The sequence below is a fragment of the Daphnia pulex genome, chromosome 7 (assembly GCF_021134715.1).
Source record: "Daphnia pulex isolate KAP4 chromosome 7, ASM2113471v1".
Lineage (NCBI taxonomy): Eukaryota > Metazoa > Arthropoda > Branchiopoda > Diplostraca > Daphniidae > Daphnia > Daphnia pulex.
The window spans coordinates 422,655-442,975 of record NC_060023.1 but is presented as its reverse complement, the minus strand read 5'-3'; the positions used below and the strand labels follow the sequence as shown (position 1 = coordinate 442,975).

General features: G+C 37.5%; 4 protein-coding genes and 2 long non-coding RNA genes across 15 annotated transcripts; 2 read left to right on the top strand and 4 right to left on the bottom strand.

The window, feature by feature from the left end:
- Positions 1-97: 97 nt before the first annotated feature.
- Positions 98-19,164, bottom strand: LOC124196845 (glutamate receptor ionotropic, delta-2-like). 2 transcript variants are annotated; one of them, XM_046592083.1, is made up of 9 exons: positions 19,057-19,164; positions 1,998-2,086; positions 1,841-1,925; positions 1,619-1,777; positions 1,339-1,552; positions 1,058-1,275; positions 855-983; positions 627-775; positions 98-555 (listed from the first exon to the last, which is right to left on the bottom strand). In XM_046592083.1, the coding sequence occupies exons 1-9, from the start codon at positions 19,162-19,164 to the stop codon at positions 306-308; spliced, it is 1,401 nt and encodes a 466-aa protein (XP_046448039.1). In that variant the 3' UTR covers positions 98-305. The 2 variants fall into 2 exon arrangements, with proteins under 2 accessions (XP_046448039.1, XP_046448038.1); XM_046592082.1 differs by lacking the exon at positions 19,057-19,164 and adding an exon at positions 2,154-4,866.
- On the bottom strand, positions 5,376-6,125 carry LOC124196848. Its single transcript, XR_006875846.1, has 4 exons — positions 5,932-6,125; positions 5,708-5,824; positions 5,479-5,580; positions 5,376-5,401 (listed from the first exon to the last, which is right to left on the bottom strand). It is a non-coding gene; the product is annotated as an uncharacterized LOC124196848 (long non-coding RNA).
- On the bottom strand, positions 6,626-14,749 carry LOC124196842. Of its 8 annotated transcripts, none has more exons than XM_046592074.1 (14): positions 14,452-14,740; positions 14,118-14,364; positions 13,966-14,049; positions 13,811-13,894; positions 13,684-13,743; positions 13,567-13,626; positions 13,441-13,500; positions 13,322-13,381; positions 13,198-13,257; positions 13,068-13,127; positions 12,926-12,997; positions 12,806-12,862; positions 7,271-7,420; positions 6,713-7,186 (listed from the first exon to the last, which is right to left on the bottom strand). In XM_046592074.1, exons 1-14 carry the CDS (start codon positions 14,464-14,466, stop codon positions 6,738-6,740), a joined length of 1,518 nt encoding a protein of 505 aa, XP_046448030.1. In that variant the 5' UTR covers positions 14,467-14,740; the 3' UTR covers positions 6,713-6,737. The 8 variants fall into 8 exon arrangements, with proteins under 8 accessions (XP_046448036.1, XP_046448035.1, XP_046448034.1 ...); XM_046592075.1 differs by lacking the exons at positions 6,713-7,186; positions 7,271-7,420 and adding exons at positions 11,828-12,428; positions 12,518-12,667 and having other exon boundaries at positions 14,452-14,721; XM_046592079.1 differs by lacking the exon at positions 13,441-13,500 and having other exon boundaries at positions 6,700-7,186; positions 13,322-13,351; positions 13,597-13,626; positions 14,452-14,747.
- On the top strand, positions 11,025-19,848 carry LOC124196849. Its single transcript, XR_006875847.1, has 4 exons — positions 11,025-11,131; positions 11,332-11,516; positions 19,061-19,689; positions 19,759-19,848. It is a non-coding gene; the product is annotated as an uncharacterized LOC124196849 (long non-coding RNA).
- On the top strand, positions 14,909-16,362 carry LOC124196846 (alpha-(1,3)-fucosyltransferase C-like). 2 transcript variants are annotated; one of them, XM_046592085.1, is made up of 3 exons: positions 14,909-15,008; positions 15,074-15,203; positions 15,274-16,362. In XM_046592085.1, coding segments are annotated over exons 1-3 (1,215 nt in total). In that variant the 5' UTR covers positions 14,909-15,006; the 3' UTR covers positions 16,357-16,362. The 2 variants fall into 2 exon arrangements, with proteins under 2 accessions (XP_046448041.1, XP_046448042.1); XM_046592086.1 differs by having other exon boundaries at positions 14,913-15,016.
- Positions 16,846-17,663, bottom strand: LOC124196847 (ionotropic receptor 93a-like). Its single transcript, XM_046592087.1, has 2 exons — positions 17,521-17,663; positions 16,846-17,451 (listed from the first exon to the last, which is right to left on the bottom strand). The coding sequence occupies exons 1-2, from the start codon at positions 17,628-17,630 to the stop codon at positions 17,208-17,210; spliced, it is 354 nt and encodes a 117-aa protein (XP_046448043.1). The 5' UTR covers positions 17,631-17,663; the 3' UTR covers positions 16,846-17,207.
- Positions 19,849-20,321: the final 473 nt, after the last annotated feature.

Here is a 20,321-nt window from a genome sequence, read left to right as displayed (position 1 = left end):
AGCTGACTGTAAAAATGAAACAACAATCAGCGGGTAAATATTGGTCAACCACGTAAATATAATATAGACAGAGAAATCAAACTTTAACGGGTAATAAAGGAATCCAGCTATTGATTGTGTATTTTAAGATTGTGCTCGTGATCATCCAATGATTACAAATATTAACACTACAACTATTCCTATAATACAACTTTGAACTATAATAATTATACTACAACCTATTGCAACGATAAACGTGGGTTCTTCTTCTTCTGTTAAATCTTTCGACAGCTACACGAATGTGTAATTTTAGTCTCGTTGCAACCTTAATTCCCGATGCGACTGCGACGACATTTAGAGACGGAATTGATTTTTTCGATGAGAAAAGACAAAATCGAAAGGCTCAGTCCAACAAGTAAAACTAAAAATGCGCCTGTCAAATTTTTCAGGGAAAGAGGAGTTGTTGTTTTCTTTTTCTTGTTTCCACTTTGCGGTTTTCCGTTGCATTGAGGCGGCATGGGTCGGAACCACGTGTCCCAGTGGTCGACCAGGCCAATTTGCAGCAGTTCCAGTATCCTATTATTTGATTGAAACAAATGTAATGACTTATTAATGAACAAGAAGCGACGTTGGACTGTACTTGTTACCCTCGGCTTATGGCTGACGTGTAGGGACTGTTTTTCCGAAGAGCAAACGATGCCGTGGCGCTGATGAAACTTTCTTTCGCTATTTGAAAGTTGCATTTGCCCGTCTTTTTAAAATCTTTTCTGATTTCATCCAATATAAAAGCTCTTCCCTAGTTAAAAGTTTATCAATTTAAAATTAAATAGATTTGATCTAACTCTTGGTAAAAACAAAAAAACAAAATGGCTTACATCAACGAAAACGTTTCTTGAAGTTGGTGACATAAAACTGGTGCATTCAGAAGGAGATACACACCGAGAATTAGGGAACGAGTCGAGTTTCCTTCGCAATGCCGCAAAGAGTCCCGTGTAATTGTTGGTCTGTCTCGTGTTAAGTGAAAAATGAACTTCTTTCATTCTTTTGCTCAATGAATGAAATTAAGGTTTCAACTTGCCGAAAGTAACATATTTAAAAGACCCGTTTCTCTGACAAGTAAATTCACGTCGCTACTACCAGCGACATCGTAGACGGAATTGATCAGCGGCTGTTGGACCGGCGTCACGACGTAAGTGATGAGAGTGGATGTGTAGGCCTGGACGAAGATGAAAGCGGCCAGGATCCAAACGCCAGCGACTAGTCGATAGGGTAACCGTTTCGATGGGCAGAAGCCACCTAATTAAATGAAACCTATGACTTGTAAAGAAGACTAACTGTCGATGGTATATATATACCAACCTTGCGACAGCAAATTGCCGAAGACGTAGAGGTATTGCTTTCCGCTTTGCCATTTCTTGACAGGAAGTTTGCCATCGTTCGTCAAATTTCCAGACTGTGGTGTTTTGTTTTGTCTCAAATCCGCCTCGATTGTCGATCGATATTCCAAGTAGCGCTGGATTAAATTTAAAATTGCGATGGTGCAAACGATCGATATTCCTAGTCCTAGCCATACCTGTTAATCGATAAAAGGAAGTCTTTGAATACAAAAGATTTTTCAATAAAATAAAAGGGTACAAACCGGCCATTGGAAAGGTTTGACGATTGAGTTGATGTTGGCCGTTTCAACGGGTACAGGAATAAGGAAAACATAATCTCCGTAATGCCAATAGGTTGTCAGGTCGACGATTTTATTGCGCTGGAAGGTAGGCAACACATCTTGTGCCAGCACATCGCATTGCTGTGAAATACAAAATCTAATTCTTAATTTGTAACAATAGTAAATCAAACTGTTAAACTCAACTTGATCCCACAAATAGTTGAAAAGTCCTCGCCCATTTTCTGATGATGGCTCCAGTCTGAAATCTGTCACTCGAACCATCTCATACCTGGCCGGAGGATGAAATAAATGTTGTTGAGTTAAACAGTAAACAAAAATGAGTTTCTTTTGTGTTAGTTACGTGAAATTTAAACGTGACGACAGGCTATCGAGAATTATCCCTCCTTTCAGCGGTCCATTTAGTCCTTTGGGATTTCCACTCCAAAGTGTCTGCGATAGAGGTAGTAATGGCAATTTAATCTTGATTGTAATTTGTTATGTTTCTTATATTTACTACCCAGATGGCTTGGAGATGTTGTCCATTTAGCGGATTGTGCGTGGATGAGGAACTGCGAATAGAAATGAACAGCCAAGTGAAAAATATTATGAAAGCTAAATAAGACATCGTGAGCCTGCAGATTGAACTTTCTCCAACACGAATCCAGATACAACTGCATGGAAAACGCTGCAAGTACAACTCCTTTAATCGAGTTTGAATTGACCAAGTAAAAAAATCGTTGACGTAAAACAAACTATTTGTTGTGGAAACGAGAAGACTACCGTGGGCATATTTAACATGTTGGCATAGTCATGTTTGAAATGGATTAACGATTGATGTAAATTTCCCGTTTGGAGGATAGGCCTGTCAGCTGTTCGAAAATGTTTTCCTACATTATCAATCATTCATAGCAAGATTAAAAATCAATGGGTTTTATTTGAAATCTCGAATTTACTTTGCTGTACATTGACCGTCCAATCGATTCAAATCCATTTTTTATTTTTGCTAATATCTTGAGTAAGACTTAATCTATACGAAGTAGTTAACCCTCCCATCGATGGCCAATAATAGCCATGCAAGTAAAATAATCACCACCCAAATCACCACTTTTGAATGAGACTAATACGGACAAATGATCTCAACTCTTAAAATTGTCCGGCTCTTTCGGCTACGACTTGAAAGTCAAGGTTCATTGATGCATAGAAAATCTTTTCAAATTTGTAATTCAGCACTTTGATTTGTTTCACAAGCTCCTGTCGACTGTCCACATGTCTTACTGCTATGATATTGAATTCTGAAATTCCGTTGCTATAAGAAAACCGATAGTCAGTGGTCGCATTGTCAAGTTTCATTTTCTGTCGCACGTCAACCAACAACGACGAAAATGATTGATGAGTTCGCAAACATTGGATCGACTGGTGGTGACACTAATACAGTCGAAACTCAATGCGCATCTCGTAGGATTTACGGAATGAAAATTCATACAAGACGAAAATTGTGTATGTTAATTTGGGGTACGGACTTTCACAGTTGGCCATTATTCGTGTTGTTAGACAATCTATGATAGTGTGCTGGGTGATGTGTGCACATACTGACGGGAATTATATGCCAGGCGGTTTGTTAGAATAAGGATATAGTTTACAAAGGCATGGCTCCCATAGCTCTGCCATTTTTGTTATTATTCAGCTCGCCTTTTGACAGGAAATGTTTCCGACTGGCTTCACTCTTCAACAATTTGTCGTCCCTCGACTCGATGGGCGGCAACCAAGTTGATGGGCCATTGCATTTGCTATTCATGGGAGATTCAAGAATTCGGCAACAGTTTTTCAACTTTGTCAGGGTAAAAGGCCAATACAATTAGATGGGGGAGACAGTGAACTGATGAATGAAATTGAATTAGGTGATGCCAGATTACGACCTGATAATGCACCCAAGTGACGCTCCTCTACTGTTCCAAGGTGACATGGAAGTTACAAATGAAATCCTTGGACTACGACTCTCGTTTAAATGGCATCCCTTTCTCAATGACAATGGTAAATAGCTGGTACTCCAATGGACCCATTCTACACCAATTGAAAGACCCTCCTTTATTTTACTAAGTCCTACAAGGATTACGTCAATTCAGCAAGGGTATCTGTTTCGAATCTCTCTATTTACTAATCAGATATGGCCCTGTAGCACATGTTGCGCGTTCAACACCGGGACCATCGGTGTTACGAAGGAAATCTGACGGAACCGGACCCAGTCCTGGCACAGCTAACGAATGTCACTCGAGTCATTTGGCTCAATCAATATCCGACAATCGAATTCTACGGCGCAAATAATTCCACCAACACGCAGGTTCATTCGAGAAAGATAAACGGCTACAACAAATCCGTCAGGCACATTCTACTCGGGTGAGTCAGGTATTTTAAAGTTAAAATTCAATTCATAATTACAACTGCTGTCGTCGCAAATGCAGGAATCAGAAGGGCAGGAGCAATGTGCAGATTCGGGATTCAGGGAATCGACTGGTCGAGGAGTACGTCCGCAGTTGCGACCTATTCAAACGCTACGAGAAGAAGAAAACTGGTCCTGGCTTACTGAAAATGAAATTTTACTCTTGCGCTTACCGAAATTGTCAAGACTCTGTGCGCACGGGCTATTCTGCTCTCTCGCAAATCACTCAGCTTTTGTTCAATGACATTTGCAGCGCGACTCAAATGTAGTGTCAACAAATTCCAACCTAAAACAATAAAAGCAAACTTCGATTTTAGTGGATATCATCAATGTTGGTCGCGTATAGAAACCTGGAGGTTGATAGCCTTAACATTGATTTCCCTATGGCGTGTGGCATTGAAACTGCGTTTCCCCTATCGCCGATGGGAATCGTATCCGGTTGTATTTCTCCCCACGCAAAGGCATTGAGCCAAGTTTTGAATGAATGAAATGTATACAATTTATGACATTACGACAATAGTAACATTTTCCTCGATAGAAATACCGTTGGCAAAAGGTTAACGTCATTATTAGAGCTCTTTTTTTCCAACTCAACCAAAATGCAACGAAACAAGCCTATGAGAAGGTCTCCCACGCATAGAAGGTCAGCAAAAAGTAACGTATGATGCGCGTTCAAATATTACAACAACATAATTTTAAATGGCTTTCTTGGTTTCTTTACTTGACGCCAAGCACTTTTGTTACAGAACGAAACTATTAAATTGAAGGTAAAAAGAGCTAGTCGCTTCGAAATATTAAATCCTCATAGTTAAGTGTCAACAAAGTAAAAATCTGACACGCAAAAAGGTTGTCTATGGCAAGTCGCATCCGGCCATTAGGTGGTAATATTTATGTTACTGTCTACATCTTTCTACCGCTTCAATGTAGCAGCACTCGAAACTTGAGAAGTACAGTTTACGAATAAAAAGTACTATTTCATTTTAGTGTTATTCAAGTATCGATAACCACCTATTTCTGTCGCAAAAAACACCTCTACGTATCTTGACGTTATCTTCTCCTGCTCTTGTTAATAATTACGAGACCATGAAAAATTGAAGGAATGTCAGTTAGGCCCTACCTTGGAATTGCTCGACATCTCCAGGTGTTCGTGTTCCATCCGCAGAGGGTGAAGGTGGGGCCAACAAGAAAAAGGAAGGGGAAGGACGTCCTCGTGAATACATTCACCCTCACATGAATGTACACGAGGAAAGAGGAGCGGGGATTTCATGAAAGGTAAAGAAGAAATAAGTCGCTTGCTATTCGTTCAATCAAAAGGGAATGCATTTCACCTACAAATAAAAAGAGAATTGGCTATAAAAATGTTTAAGTTATCCACAAGTAGGTAAATAAATCTCAGTGCAAACACCTGAAAATGGTATGTTCAACTGTCTATACATCCATTTCGAATTGGCTGACTGCAGCTCTACTAAAACCTGTAAAAGTTGTTCATTACTTGTGGGAGGTGAACCTGCATAACACACAGAATAAATTCATTTGAAATACCTAACAAGTAAAATAAGTACTGAGAAAATAAATATGACTACTGTATTTAAGTATGCCACAACTAAGAATACATGGTGAGGACAGGTACTCACCATACTGCAAAAAACGTAGCTGCTGTCTGGTTGATTGTGATAATTGACTTAATGTTACAAAGAACCACAGCTGCTGCACTAACAAAATAAGATGAAAAATGTTACTTCATCATAAACCTAGAAGTGGAAGAAATAAAATGGTCAGACAATGAAAAAGCACTCAGCTATCCACAGTTAACTAGTCTTGACTAAGAATAATTAAAAACTTGTGAAAAAATTTTTACTCTGCATAGGAAAGATGTCGATGTTGGGAATTTGGCACGTCACAATAAGTGTTTACAGTTCAATTCTGTGCTCTTCTTTCAATTTTTCATTATTATCTTCTGTTGAGACATGCAGAAGGTAATGCAATTGCCCATCTGTGTGAAACCAGAACTGCCAGGGCTGTGACTGCGTGAAATAAGTAGTCCTGCAAATCCAGATGAAAGCTTCTCACACAAGATCACCTAGTTAAATAGTAAAAATTACTAATAAGTTACATTTTCTTAAACATGAATTGATTATTTCAACTTATAACACCGAATCTTTAGTCTTTATGTAAAAAAGAGAAATTTGTATGGTAAAATGGTAATTTTTTAAGATCTGTAGTTGGCCAATTTTCTTTATTGATTCACCTACACGTACACCACGTCCATACACACGAGACATGAATTCACAGAAAACAGTATGATATCAAGTCGGCCATCATGAATTTTCCAAAGCGAGGAGGGAGGGGTGATAAATGGTTTCGACAAATGGTTTCGGCAACATTCAGTAACCGCAGTAACTTACCAAGAAGGCAAGAACAACGTTAATTTTCCGAGTTTTCAGGTTTTACGACATTCAAGTAGGAAAAAATGATTTTATTCATCAGTAGGCAATCAAGGTAAGACTTTTAATTCTTAACTCTCGCATATTTCATGAAAATTTTTCGTTAGCCAAGTCACGTGAGTTTTATTGTGTCAGAAGAAAAACATTGATGTCTTAAAAGGACAGAAATTACTATAGTAACTCAGGATTAAAAATTTTCAGGATAAGCAGGATTAGAGAATTAAACCGTTAACTCGTTTTGCGAGATTAAAAACCCGGCAAAGTTAGTGTAAAAATGTCGATCGCTATCGTGAATGGCTCCTTGAGTCAAGAACAATCTAACTTGGTCGTCTTTGAGGAGTTCCAATGTAGCGTGGTAAGCAAAAGTGTTAAACTTATTGTTACCGTACCCTTCTCCAACTCTGGACCAATCCAATGAACTTGCATTTTTCACCTCCAACACAACTCTTGCGATGGTACTGTTACCACTAATACCCGAAAAAGCGAAATAATATTCTCCTGATGCAGGAGCGACAAAGACTCCGGAAGGGTCAAAGGCATTGCCAATATTGAGTTTGATTGAATCAAATGGAACGACGCTGTCGATAGTTGAATAGTTAGATGTCCGTTGAGCGTGGAAATAAACAGGTGCCGATTTTACATCGACGATACCAATCCATTTTTGCAAACCTGCGTTTCACAATATAAAACGAAAGAGTGATTGCAGAACATTGTGGTATAACTAAGCTCTTAATTGAATTGCAAAGTCTATACCTGCATCGTTTGATTTAGAAAAATCGCAATAGACATTTTGGACCGTTTTGTTGACCACGACGGAGTAGATTCCGCTTTTGACAAAGCCGAAAGTTTGGAGGTCTTCACATGAGGTGGGGATTGCTCCATTAGAATTAGGACTCGTAAGTACTGGGGAAATTTTTTTTAAAAAAGGTTACTGGTTTCTCTTAGTTTTTATCAAAAATATATAAGGTTTTTAAAAGTATATTTCTTATTATAATATAAAATAAATATTAAAAAAATTGTCAAGCACCTTTCAAATTTGAAACTTCTAAATTCGTTGCATTCAGGTCGGATTTTGAGGCTTTTCCTGGAAATATTTCCGGAAATAGATTTTCAATATCATTAATTTATTTTAATTCAAACTAAATTACCATCTAATGCTGTATTCAATTGTGTGACGTTGTCATTCAGTGCTGTTATTGTGGCTTTTAATGTAAATAATTTCCGGAAATTAATTTATATTACAATTTATTAAAATTTGATTAAATTTGATTACCATCCAATGATGTATTCAATTGATTGATGGCGTCATTCAATGCTGTTGTTGTTGCTTTTCCTGTAAATAATTTCCGGAAATTTATTTATATTACTACTTATAAAATTTAATTAAATTGAATTACCATCCAATGCTGTATTCAATTGTGTGACGTTGTCATTTAGTGCTGTTGTTGTGGCTTTTAATGTAAATAATTTCCGGAAATTTATTTATATTATAATTTATAATTAGAAATTGATAAAACTCAATTACCATCTAATACTGTAGCCTATTCAATTGTGTGACGGCGTCGTTCAGTGCTGTTGTTGTTGCTTTTCCTGTAAATAATTTCCGAAAATTGATTTATATTATAATTTATTTAAATTTGATTAAATTTAATTAGGCCTACCATTCAATAATGTAATCAATTGATTAACGAAGTCAATTAGTGCTGTTGTTGTAGCTTTTCCTGTAATTAATTTCCGGAAATTATTTTATATTACAATTAATTAAAATGCGATCAAACTTAATTACCATCCAATGCCGTATTCAATTGTGTAACGGCGTCATTCAGTGCTGTTGTTTTTGCTTTCTCTGAAATGAATTTTTCTTAATTAATTGTCTTAACTAAAAAATAAGATAAATTCAATTACCGTCTAAGGCTGTACTCAATTGTAAAACATCTTTTTTCGTTTTAACTAGATCTATTTGCGCAGCTTTCGTTGCCAAATTATCGTTCGTTTCTGTAAAATAAATTGTGAAGATTATTTCCAACGATTTGCTGGATTCTGTTTAATATTGTATACTTTTCAGCTCCTCATTCAAATCGGAAACTGTTTTTTGCGTAGTTGATAAATCTGCGCTAGTTTTTTCTAATTTGTCATTTGTATCTGCAATGTTGAAAGTATTGTTAAATTTTCAAATCATTTTGAAAAAATATGGCATTTATTTCTTCATACCTTTAAGTTGCCTTGCCAAACTTGCAGTTGTTTCTTCAAGTTGTTTTATTTTCAAGGAAATGGCAGAATTCCCAAATAAATTTCTCAAGTTTTGTTGATTTCCCAATTCACCAGTTCCTCTAGCTTCCGTTTTGTCATTTATTTGAGTAGCGGGTTGATTAATGAACGTAGAAGTGTAGGGAATGTAATAGGGATGATGATAAGGATCAAAGTTATTTAAAGGTAACTGGCCATAGACGACACAGTGTAAAATCCAAATGAAGGCAACCAACTATTTGTTTGAATGAAATAAAGCAAAATCGACAATAAAATTAATACGGTAGCTGAACGTTAAACAATTAAACTCATTTATTGAGACCTTACCGATATTTTCGTCATCTTTTGCGTCAATATCAAACTGCAACGACCGGTTGTGGATGGTCCAAATGTCTTGTGGAAACTAACATTCGAAAGAAACTCAACCTTTTTATACATGGCACTCGCGATGTTCTTTTGTCAATTTGACCTTTGCAAAACAGGTTATCTTGGCTGTAAGTATACTTCCCTGTTCACCCTTCTGCCGCCATCCGCCCGGAAGGATTGGCCATCAGCCTTCGAGTTCTCATCAAAGTAGTTCATTCCCCTCGCTTGTCTATTGCAGCCCCGTTGACCTCGACACGAGTCACGAGTCCTCCCTTCTTTTTTATGACCCACGGTCCCACGCTTACCTTGACTTTAAACTTGTTTATTTGATTTTACTTGTGGTAAAACTCAGTCGAACAATATTTAAACTAAAGTATGTCCTTAATTTTATTGCAATGAAGATTTGACGCTATAACTTAACATCCCCACCAAAATTTCTGGACATGTTCATCCGTCTCTAATATTACATGAAGCGAAAAGTTTGATTAATGGCAAAGATTGATGGCATTAGTAATAGACAGTGTCTTCCGGTGTCACTTGCTGACGAGTCTGGAAGGCATCCGAGATCTGTGGGTGCTTTTTTCAAAAGTATAAGTAGCTACGCACCATATTTATGCATAGGGCATCACATCGTGGAGTTTGGAATTTAAAAGTAGTGCGGTGGTTATTCATTAAAGCTTCCTTATAAATATTACAATTGTATGCCAACAATTAATCTGTTGGCATGTTCATCAGATGTAAATTGAATGTCCGATGGTCGTGAGCGATGAGCTGGGAGGGCGACCTCCGACTATGGCGGCTTCTTGGCGACTTATTCAGTAGCTAATTTTACTTATTAATACAGCCCGTGGACGTAATCAAAATTCCACAAATTAACGCATTTCACGCTGATCAACGGACGTCTTTTTTTTAAGTATATAATGATGATTGAATTATAGTGAGTAATGAGAGATGGCGAACCCTGAATGAAAAATATTGTTGTTCTTATTATAAAAAGGCGTAAAAAGGAAATGTTCTAATAATTCTGAAGAAAATTTGATAAAGTGGATAAATCACACTTGTAAATGGCGTACCTTGATGTTCATCAAACAGGATTTGGGTTTAATTTCATTGAGATTTTCTAAGCTAAACCCAAAATTTATCCAAATAAAATTGGAAGTCTGTTAGAGAAAATAGGTGAACAGCACCATGCAAACAAACCTCCTAGATCAGTCGCTTACATTTCTTGTTTGCTGTGAAAGACATTCAAGAGTAAAATGCCAAACGAAGCAAAATGATCTTTTCATTCCTTCTTGGCTTCCAAGAAGGTCCTGGAGGGTCTTATTGTGATGGCGGTTATTTCGGATTAAAACGGGGATTAGTCTTGTTGAGACGAACTTTGAGATACTAAAAATAATCCTGATCCCTGCGATTCGCTCAGCGGATGTCTAGCGCGGCTGAGAAAACCGCTTTGATCGTTTTTGAGCTGTTTGAATTTAGCGGAGGTTTAAGGAAAATCGATTTTAACAATTTCTATCGATATCTTAAAAAATGAGTGTCGTCTGCTGCTCTCGTTTTACTTGAAAGTTTAGAAAAAGAGACGAATGTAAAAGATTACAAAGAAAACGGAATAATCACTTTTTGGAAACTTTTTATACGTAATTTTACATGAAAAATAGCCCAGCAAATAGAATTACGAAAACGTGGAAGTTTGGTGTCGCGGCCCTCATGTCATGTTCTCCACTCCATGCTGTTTAGCAGGAAACTAAGTATTTGAATGCCAATGATTACGGGGGCTTGAATAGTAGAGTTAAACCTTTTTTGTTAGTTTCTGACTAGCATTTATCATGCCAGCCCCTGTCAATGCATGGCAGTTTCTTTGCACTGTAATCTTCTTCTTTCGTAACCTTCTCGTGCAGATTTGAGGCCTGAGCTAGTCGTCACTACCACAAGACATGCAAGTGTTGCTTGTGCTGGAATTGATCTGCCTCCAAAAACAATCTCATGAAATCGCTGTACAAGGTATATTGATTTGTGTTACTTTTATTACTGCGGCCTGCTAGATATTTTAATGATGCAGACTCACACAAATGCAGTGTTTTAGATTGAAACCTTAAATTCTCATATTGATTTCAAGTTAGGGTTAACCCAGTGTCTCATTCAACTTTTACTTGTTGTTTCTGTCAATATTTGTCGTAACACAATTTTTATTTTTCAATCAGATAAACAACATCCCGTTGGATTGGAATGGAGAAACTACTGATGTCAGCCGAGTTACGGATCTATTCTTCCCCTTTCTTTTAATTCCCTCTATCCTCGTGTACACCCATGTGTGTGTGGTGGATTTCACTATTCAGCGGATGGATCACATGCTGGATGCCTGGCCGTAGATTTACCAGGCTTAAAGGTAGGACACAGTTGATCATTATTCTTCCTTTTTGATTATTAAGTGGCGTTGTTTATCAATCGCGACATAGTATGGAGTAGGATTACTATTCCTGGGCTAGGCTGTTGGCCGTTTCCTCTTACCGTTTTTGTTTACTCCCGTCAGTCGTCAGGGGTGGCTCGGTTTTGTTTTTCCTCACAACTTTAATTGTCTGTGGATTAACAAACAAATTCCAAAATATTTTTACTTTAATCACTTATAGCAGAGTGCAACTAGAAGTTTTTGTGATCAAGTAGGACCTATTACCGCCACACACCAAATGGTCCTGCTCATTTTAATTCTTCTCTCACGTATATTTCTGAAAAAGTTTTCATTAACCAATTAATGTGAGCTACTATGTTGTGTCAGCTATGAAAAACATTGATGTCCAGTAATAAAGACAGAAATTACTACTCAGGATTAGGAATTTTCAGAACAGAAAAAAGAATTAAACCGTTAATTCGTTTTGCGCGATTAAAACACCGACAAAGTTAGTGTAAAAATGTAGATCGCTATCGTGAATGGCTCCTTCTGTCAAGACCAGTCTAACTTGGTCGCCTTTGAGGAGTTCCAATGTAGCGTGGAAAGCGAAAGTCTTAAACGTTGTGTCACCGTACCCTTCTCCAACTCTGGACCAATCCACTGTTGCAGTTTTCACCTCCAACACTACTCTTGCGAGGGCACCGTTATCACTAAGACCTGAAAAACCGAAAAAATATTTTCCTGGTGCAGGTGCAACGAATACTCCGGAAGGGTCCAATGCCTTCCCATCATTGAGTCTGATTAAATCAAACGGAACGACGCTGTCGACAGTCGAATAGCTAGATGTCCGTTGAGCTTGGAAATAAACAGGTGCCGATTTTACATCGACGATACCAATCCATTTTTGCAAACCTGCGTGTCATCAAAATATATAAAACGAAAGAGTGATTGCAGAACATTGTGGTATAACTAAGCTCTTAATTGAATTGCAAAGTCTATACCTGCATCGTTTGATTTAGAAAAATCGCAGTAGACGTTTTGGACTTGTTTGCTGATCATAACGGAGTAGATTCCGCTTTTGGCAAAGCCGAAAGTTTTGAGGTCTCCACATGAGGTGGGGATTGCTCCATTTGAATTAGGACTCGTAAGGACTGGGGAAAATTAATTTAAAAAAAAATCTGAATGGTTTATCGATGTGTTAACTTCATTTTTGTAAAATATTTAAAATGATCAAAGTTGATTTTTTTTAAATTCTTATTGAGTAAAAAAATAAAATTTTAGAGCATCACCTTTCAACTTTGAAACTTCTAAATTCGTTGCTTCCAGGTCTGATTTTGAGGCTTTTGCTGTAAATAGTTGTTTATAATTAAGTTACAAAATAGGAATTTAAATACATTTTTAATGAATACTGTTCAATGCTGCAGTCCCGTTAGTAGTAAATTTTGCGACGGCGCTATCCAGTTCTTCTTTTAAGGCTTTCGCTATAACATTATAAACAAATAGTTTTTGAAAACTATTAATTGAAAGGTAAATAAATTTTAATACCATTACCATCCAATGCTGTAGTCAATTGTTCGACGGCTTCCTCCAGATCTTCTTTTGAGGCTTTTGCTGTTAATCGTTTCCAAAAATTAGTTTACCTAACGTTAACTTAAAATGTAAAAATAGCAGATTTAAATACTGTCCAATGCTGCATTCAACTGTTCCTCGGCGTCAACCAGTTCTTCATTTGAAGCTTTGGCTATAAATAGTTTACCATAATCAATTGACGTAATATTTATCTAAATTTCGATAAATTGAAATACCGTCCAATGCTTTTGTCAATTGTGCAACGGTGCCAACCAGTTCCCCTTTTGAAGCTTTTGCTATAAATAGTTTTCGAAAATTGATTTACAAAACTGAAATTTACATAAAATTTAAATACCGTCCAATGCTGCAGTCAATTGTGCAACAGTGCCATGGAATTTTTCTTTTGAGACTTTTTCTATAAATAATTTTCCAAAATCAGTTTACATAACATTTGTTTAAATTTCAAATAGATTAAAAATACCATCCAATGCTGTAGTCAATTGTCCAACGGCGTGATCCATTTCTTCTTTAAAGGCTTTTTCTGTAAAGAAATGTTTGATAATAAATTTACAACAATTTAAAATTTTGATTTAAACACCGTCCAATGCTGCAGTAAAATGTGAAACGGCGCCATATAGTTCTTCTTTTGAGGCTTTTGCTGTAAATAATTTTCAGAAATTAATTTATGCAACAGTATTTTTAATTTCGATAAAATTATTAAACACCTTTCAGTGCTGCACTCCATTGTGAAAGAGCGCTGTTCGTTTTGTCTAGATCTGCTTGTGCAGCTTTCGTTGCATCATTTGCTTCTGTGAACAATTTTTGAAATTTATTTCCGGCACAATACTCATTTAAATTGCGGACAAAATAAAATGTGTACTTGTCAATGCCTCCATCAAATCAGAAACCTGTTTTTGCGTACTGGATAAATCTGCGTTAGTTTTTTCTAATTTGTCATTTGTATCTGCAATGTTTAAAGTTTTATAAAATTTCCAATTTGTTTTGGGAAAATAATATGGCTTTATTTTAGACCTTTTAGTTGACTTGCTAAGCTGGCAGTCGTAGCTTCAATTTGTTTATTTAGTTGTAAGGAAATGGCACTCAGACTTAAAGCATCCCTAATGTTCTGTGGATTTCCCAATCGACCAGTTGCTCTAGCTGCTCTTATTTGTTTAGTCGGTTGACTCAAGAACGTAGAAGTGTAGGGATTGTAATCAACATTATTTAGGGGTAACTGGCCATAGACAGCACAGTGCCAAATCCAAACAAACACAACCAACTACACATGGTTTAATTGAAGAAAGAATAATTGACAATCATGTCAATAGTTAATCGCTAAATGTGTCTACTTAAATGTAAAACTTACCGATAGTTTTGTCATTTTATTTTTTCTTATTTCCTTGAATAACAAACTGCAAATTTCGATCGGGCGATCTCAATGGTCCAAATGTTTTGTGTAAACTAAAAATATCGAAAGAAATGCAACCTTTATATTGATGGGATTTACCATGTCGATTTGCTGTTCGTAAAACAGGTTATCCATGGGTTGCACTTCCCTGTTCACTCTTCTATACCCTGAAGCAGGAAATTGCAATACCCACGTAACATGCTCAAATGGCAAATGCTTTGTTCTTTGGCTAAAAATAGAACTTGAAACTCGTTTTCGAATCGACCACCCTGCCATGTCCCCAGGCGTTTATAGATAACTTACAGCCGTCACGTCATAAAAGATCGTTGCCTACTTTCGTTATCTTGAAACTAAGTTGCGAGATTGACTTACAGCTCAAACGTGATGAACTGATAAAAATGAATATGACTAGGATTTTAGTTTTGCTTTCAGTTGCCATCACGCCTTTAAAGTGGCCACGAAATTTAATTTCAGTTAGGCGCCTGTTAGACGAGGCAACAAAACGTAACTGAAATGTATGAAGGTAATCATTTTCTTGGCGATACATTTGTTTCTCACTTAACTATTTGTTAATCGGTAGGCCACTGGTTAACAGCCCAAAGAAACTTCGAAAAAGAGCCACATTGCTCTTTGGAATCGGATTGATTGGCACTTGTTTTCTTTACTATGCGTCAGAACAGTTTAGTGTGCGTGGAAAGCCACTGGAACAAGTGAGGATCATGTTTTTATTCATTTCAAAAATAGTTTCAAACATTCAAGTCTTTTTAAAAAATGTTTAAGGTCGGTGAAATCCCAGTTGATGTTTGCATCCCATCGAATGAAACAAATTCCCACGATATACCGAAAACGATCCTCTTCTGGACAACATTTTATGGCGAGCACGTGTGGAATAAATTAAAAATGGATTTGAATGAAGAATGTCCCAATCACAACTGTCGGTTAACCACCGATCGGCGTCTGTTGAACGAAAGCGATGCCGTTATCTTTCATTTTTGGCAAGACAAGTTGGACCGGATACCGACTTGTCGCAGACCGGATCAATATTACGTTTATTTAAATTTTGAGTCTGCCATTCGCAGTCGTAGTTATTTCCCTTGGCGAAAAATTCCCCGCGACTTCTTCAATTTGACGGCCACTTATCGACTCGACTCGGATTTTTTCGGCAAAATGTTTTACGGTTTCCAGTTTGATCGTTTAGAATCTATCCAACCGACAAGTGTCGATTTGACTAATTATTACGGTGTAAACATTACGGCCAAGACGAAATTGGCCGCTTGGTTTGTCAGCAACTGCCAAACTTCGGTTAATCGAGAGGGTTACGTCAGGGAACTTCGTCGTCATATTCCAGTTGACGTCTTTGGGAAGTGTTTGGAAAATCACAAATCGTGTCCGAGAAAGAAAGATGCCAACAATCAGTCGCTTTATTACGTTAAAACGGAGTGTGACGAAGCGTTGGAGCGGGATTATTTGTTTTACCTGAGTTTCGAAAATTCGTTTTGTCCGGATTACGTCACGGAAAAGTTTTACAGGGCTGTCGAAATGGGAACTGTTCCGGTTGTGTTTGGAGGTGCGAATTATTCCCTGTTCGCTCCGCCGCATTCTTTCATCAACGCCCGTGATTTCCAGACGCCCAAATTGCTGGCGGAATATTTAGTCAAATTAAGTGAAAATCTCGATCTTTATTCTAAATATTTTGACTGGAGAGGAGAGTTTAATTTGAAACGAGGTTCCGGTTGGTGTAAACTGTGTGAAATGCTCAACGATTCCGTGGCTGAAAGGAAAAGTTACCCAGTCATTGAGGAATGGTTTTTTGATAGAAAACCTTGTGAAAATTTTCACTGGACCAACAATACAATTAATTAAAATGAATTGCTCATGCCTGGTTCTGGTTTTTAGTTGAAATAATCTTGTTGAGCGTCTTTTTATCTATCTTTGATTGACGTAAGATTGACCATCTACCAAACAAATTGTGCAGTTTTGGTGGAGTGGGAACTTCCACTGTATGGTCGTAAAGCTTCTAATTACTGCAGAAGCGTCTGGTCTACTGATATCTATTGCTTAAACGTCCCGAATCTATTAATTTAACCTCTTTATCTTTGGTCGATGCGATTGCTGATTTTACAATACGCTTCTATTGCCTCTGGTATTCGATTGCTACCACCAATGTCAATGTAGTTTCGTTAAATCTGTAAATTTTTTTAAACCTTTCTATCAATTTCATTTTGTCGAGTTATCCCGGTGCGTGCTTATGTCCACTCAGGAAGACGGTAAGAAGTTGTGCCTCGCTGAATTTTGAGATCTCGCTGTCGTTAATTTCTCATTATTTGACCTGAATTAAATCGGTCTATCCTGTAATTGTTTTGATAGTGTATTTTAAGCTTGTGCTTCATAGTCCAACTAATGATAGGTGCATGATTAAATATTTAAAAGCGAAAAGAGATACGAGTTCATCGTGGTACTTGTCCAACTAACATTTTACGCAAGTGCATATAAATAATTTACTATCGTTTACCATTTCATCAAGAAAATATCCATTTAGCCTTTTAGCTGATTCTGAGCATTTCAAAATGTTTCGTCCCCATACATCAGATGTGTGCGAGTTTTAATTCTACCTACAACCTATACTATTCCAAGGATAAATGGGGCGGATCTTTTTCTTCCGTAATTTTACGACACCTATACGAATTTGTAATTTTTTTAGTCTCGTTGCAACCTTAATTCCCAATGCGACTGCGACGACATTTAGAGACAGAATTGATTTTTTCGATGAGGAAAACTAAAATCGAAAGGCTCAGTCCAGCAAGTAAAACTAAAAATGCACCGGTCAAATTTTTCAGAGAAAGAGGAGAAGTCTTTGTCTTGTTTCCACTTTTGGGTTTACCATCACATTGAGGAGGCATGGGGCGGAACCACGTGTCCCAGTGGTCGATGAGGCCAATCTGCATCAGTTCCAATAGTCTAATTTGATTGAAACAAATGTTATACAACTTGAATGAAGAAGCGACATTTTAGTTTTTACTTTCTTACCCTTGGCTTATGCTCTGAGTGTAGGGACTGTTTTTCGGAAGGGCAAACGAGGCCATGGCGCTGAGGAAACTTTCTTTCGCTATTTGAAAGTTGCATTTGCCCGTCTTCATATAATCTTTTCTGATTTCATCCAATACAAAAGACTTTACCTATAGTCAATAGTTATAATCAATTAAAAAAATGAAAACAATGTTTGTATAATTAGACTTGAATGCATAGCTTACATCAAAGAAAACGTTTCTTGAACCTGGTGTCATCAAACGTATGCATTCAGACGGAATAACACATCGAGAATTCGGGACTGCATCAATTTTTTTTCGCAATGTCGCAAATAGTCCCGTGAAATTGTTGGTCTGTCTCGTGTCAAAATGAAAATGAACTTTGATCATTATGCTCTTTGAATTTATTTACGTTTTTGACTTGCCGAAAGTAACTCATTTAAAAGTCCCGTTTCTCTGACAAGTAAATTGATGTCGCTACTGCCAGCAACATCGTAGACGGAATTGATTAGTGGCTGATTGATTGGCGTCACGACGTAGGTGATCAGAGTCGACGTGTAGGCCTGGACGAAGATGAAAGCGGCCAGGATCCAAACGCCAGCGACTAGTCGATAGGGTAACCGTTTCGATGGACAAACGCCACCTAATTGATAATGAAGCAGTTGTGACTTATTGTTGCTATGAATATTCGTACAGCTGTCAAAACAAACGAATCATTTGATTCGTTAAACCTTGTGACAGCAAATTGCCAAAGACGTAGAGGTACTGTTTTCCGGTTTCTCCTTTGGTGATTATTTTTTCAGTCGGTGCTAGATGGTTGTTTGGTGTAAATGTCGTTTCAATCACCGATCGATATTGCAAGTAGCGCTGGATTAAATTTAAAACTACGATGACGCAAACGATCGATATCCCCAGTCCTAACCAAACCTGGTGATCGAATAGAAGTAGATGCTGTTGAATCTGAAATATTGTTGGAAGTTCTTTAAATATTCCAACCTGCCGCTGAAACGGTTTGACGACGGCGTTAATGTTGGCCGTTTCAACGGGGATGGGGATGGCGAAAACGCAATCGACGTAAGCCCACGGTAGTGTCAAATCGACGACTGCATTCGTCTGGAATGTCGGATGTATATGTTGAACCAGGAACTCGCATCGCTGTGATGAGTCAGATCATTCTCAACTTTTATTAAACCGAAATTTTAAAAAATGACTTAACTTGATCCAGTAGATAATTGAAAAGTCCTTTTCCGTTTGCTAATGGCCCTAGGGTGGCGTCTGTCACCCGAACCATCTCGTACCTGGCCGGAAGGATAAAATAAAAGTTAAAAAGAGACAAGTCAATTAATTAATTTTTTGTTTTTTTTGTTACGTGAAATTTAAACGTTGCGATAAGAATTCGAGGATCACTCCTCCTTTGATCGGCCCGACTATTCCTTTGGGGTTTCCACTCCAAAGTGGCTGCATATCAACCAAATATTTGATGTTTTATTTATTGAATTTTGTTTGTAATAAAAACTGATAATTGTTTTTTTTTTACCCAGATGACGCGGAGGTGTTGGCCGTTGAGCGGATTGGGCGTCGATGAGAAACCGGGAATGGAAATGAAGAACCAAGTGAATAATACTAAGAAAGGTAAGAGCGACATTGCGATTCAGTTGAACGTACCAGCTGCCAGATTAGTATCTAGTGCTGTCTTTGTTGCCAGCAACGTTCTCTTAAATATCCGACCACAATATTCAACGTGCGCAGTAATGCACTGGCTTGAAACAAAAATGTTTGTTGTGGAGTTGGTCGGACTATTGTAAATAATTTTAAAATTCATTTACTGTCTCATGTGATGGATGCGTTGCTACTCGTATACATCTTGTTTTGTCCAAAAGTGGAATATGGAGTTGCAGGCAAATATTTTGAATTTTATTTTCGGTCGGTCCTTTTACGTTGCATGTAAATCCAAGTTTAATAAAGCGTGTGCATTATTCGTATTCGATGGAGTTGTTCGATCCTCTGCGGCATGTGAGATTAATGCGAACGCCTTAGATATTTCGGATTCAATCCACTAAAGGAAACATCAAATTTTTTTCCCCTCGATTCAATCAAAATGGATTGAGCATTTCCCTTTTCACGAAAGTCTGCTGTGATATTCAAACTCGATCCTTTATGTCAATATCAGGTGAGTAAATATTTTACTCAAAATTGATTTGATCAGACTTCAAGTAATGTCGTGTTTTCTTTTTTCCAGCTGTATGCAGTCTAGTTTCCTGTTTTGCCAGTCACGCTGCTGGATGTCAACTGAAAAGATTGCAATAACCCGGAAAAAATTCGATGCAGCATCAAGGTAATTTGCATTTATTTAACATCTCTCTTCTCTTTCCGTGCGTTTTATTCCTAAACTCGCTTCCAGTGCTCTGGCTTGATTTATGCATTTCCATTTGCAAGTTGAAATGTTTTTGATTTCCTATAAGTCGGATGGAGGTAGTACAGATAGTATAGGATTTTTCTTTTATCACACATCTGTGAAGCTGATATTATTGTCTTTCGTTATTTCCTCTTTGAACAACGATCAATTCCTCGTTATATTTTCTGTTGATCGGGATTAGATTACAATTTGACTTTAGTTTCTGAATGCCTCTTTCTGTGGTCCTTTGTCCCTCCGCCCGTTTCGTTAATTCGATGTAGAAGCATTTCACCTTTGGTTAGGTCGTCTATAGAGGAGAACCCTGCTGTTATAAGTGTAGCCTTAGGAGTTGTCAAGTGAGATGGCACTACTATTAGGATTAATTAATGAGGATCGGAGGATCGGAA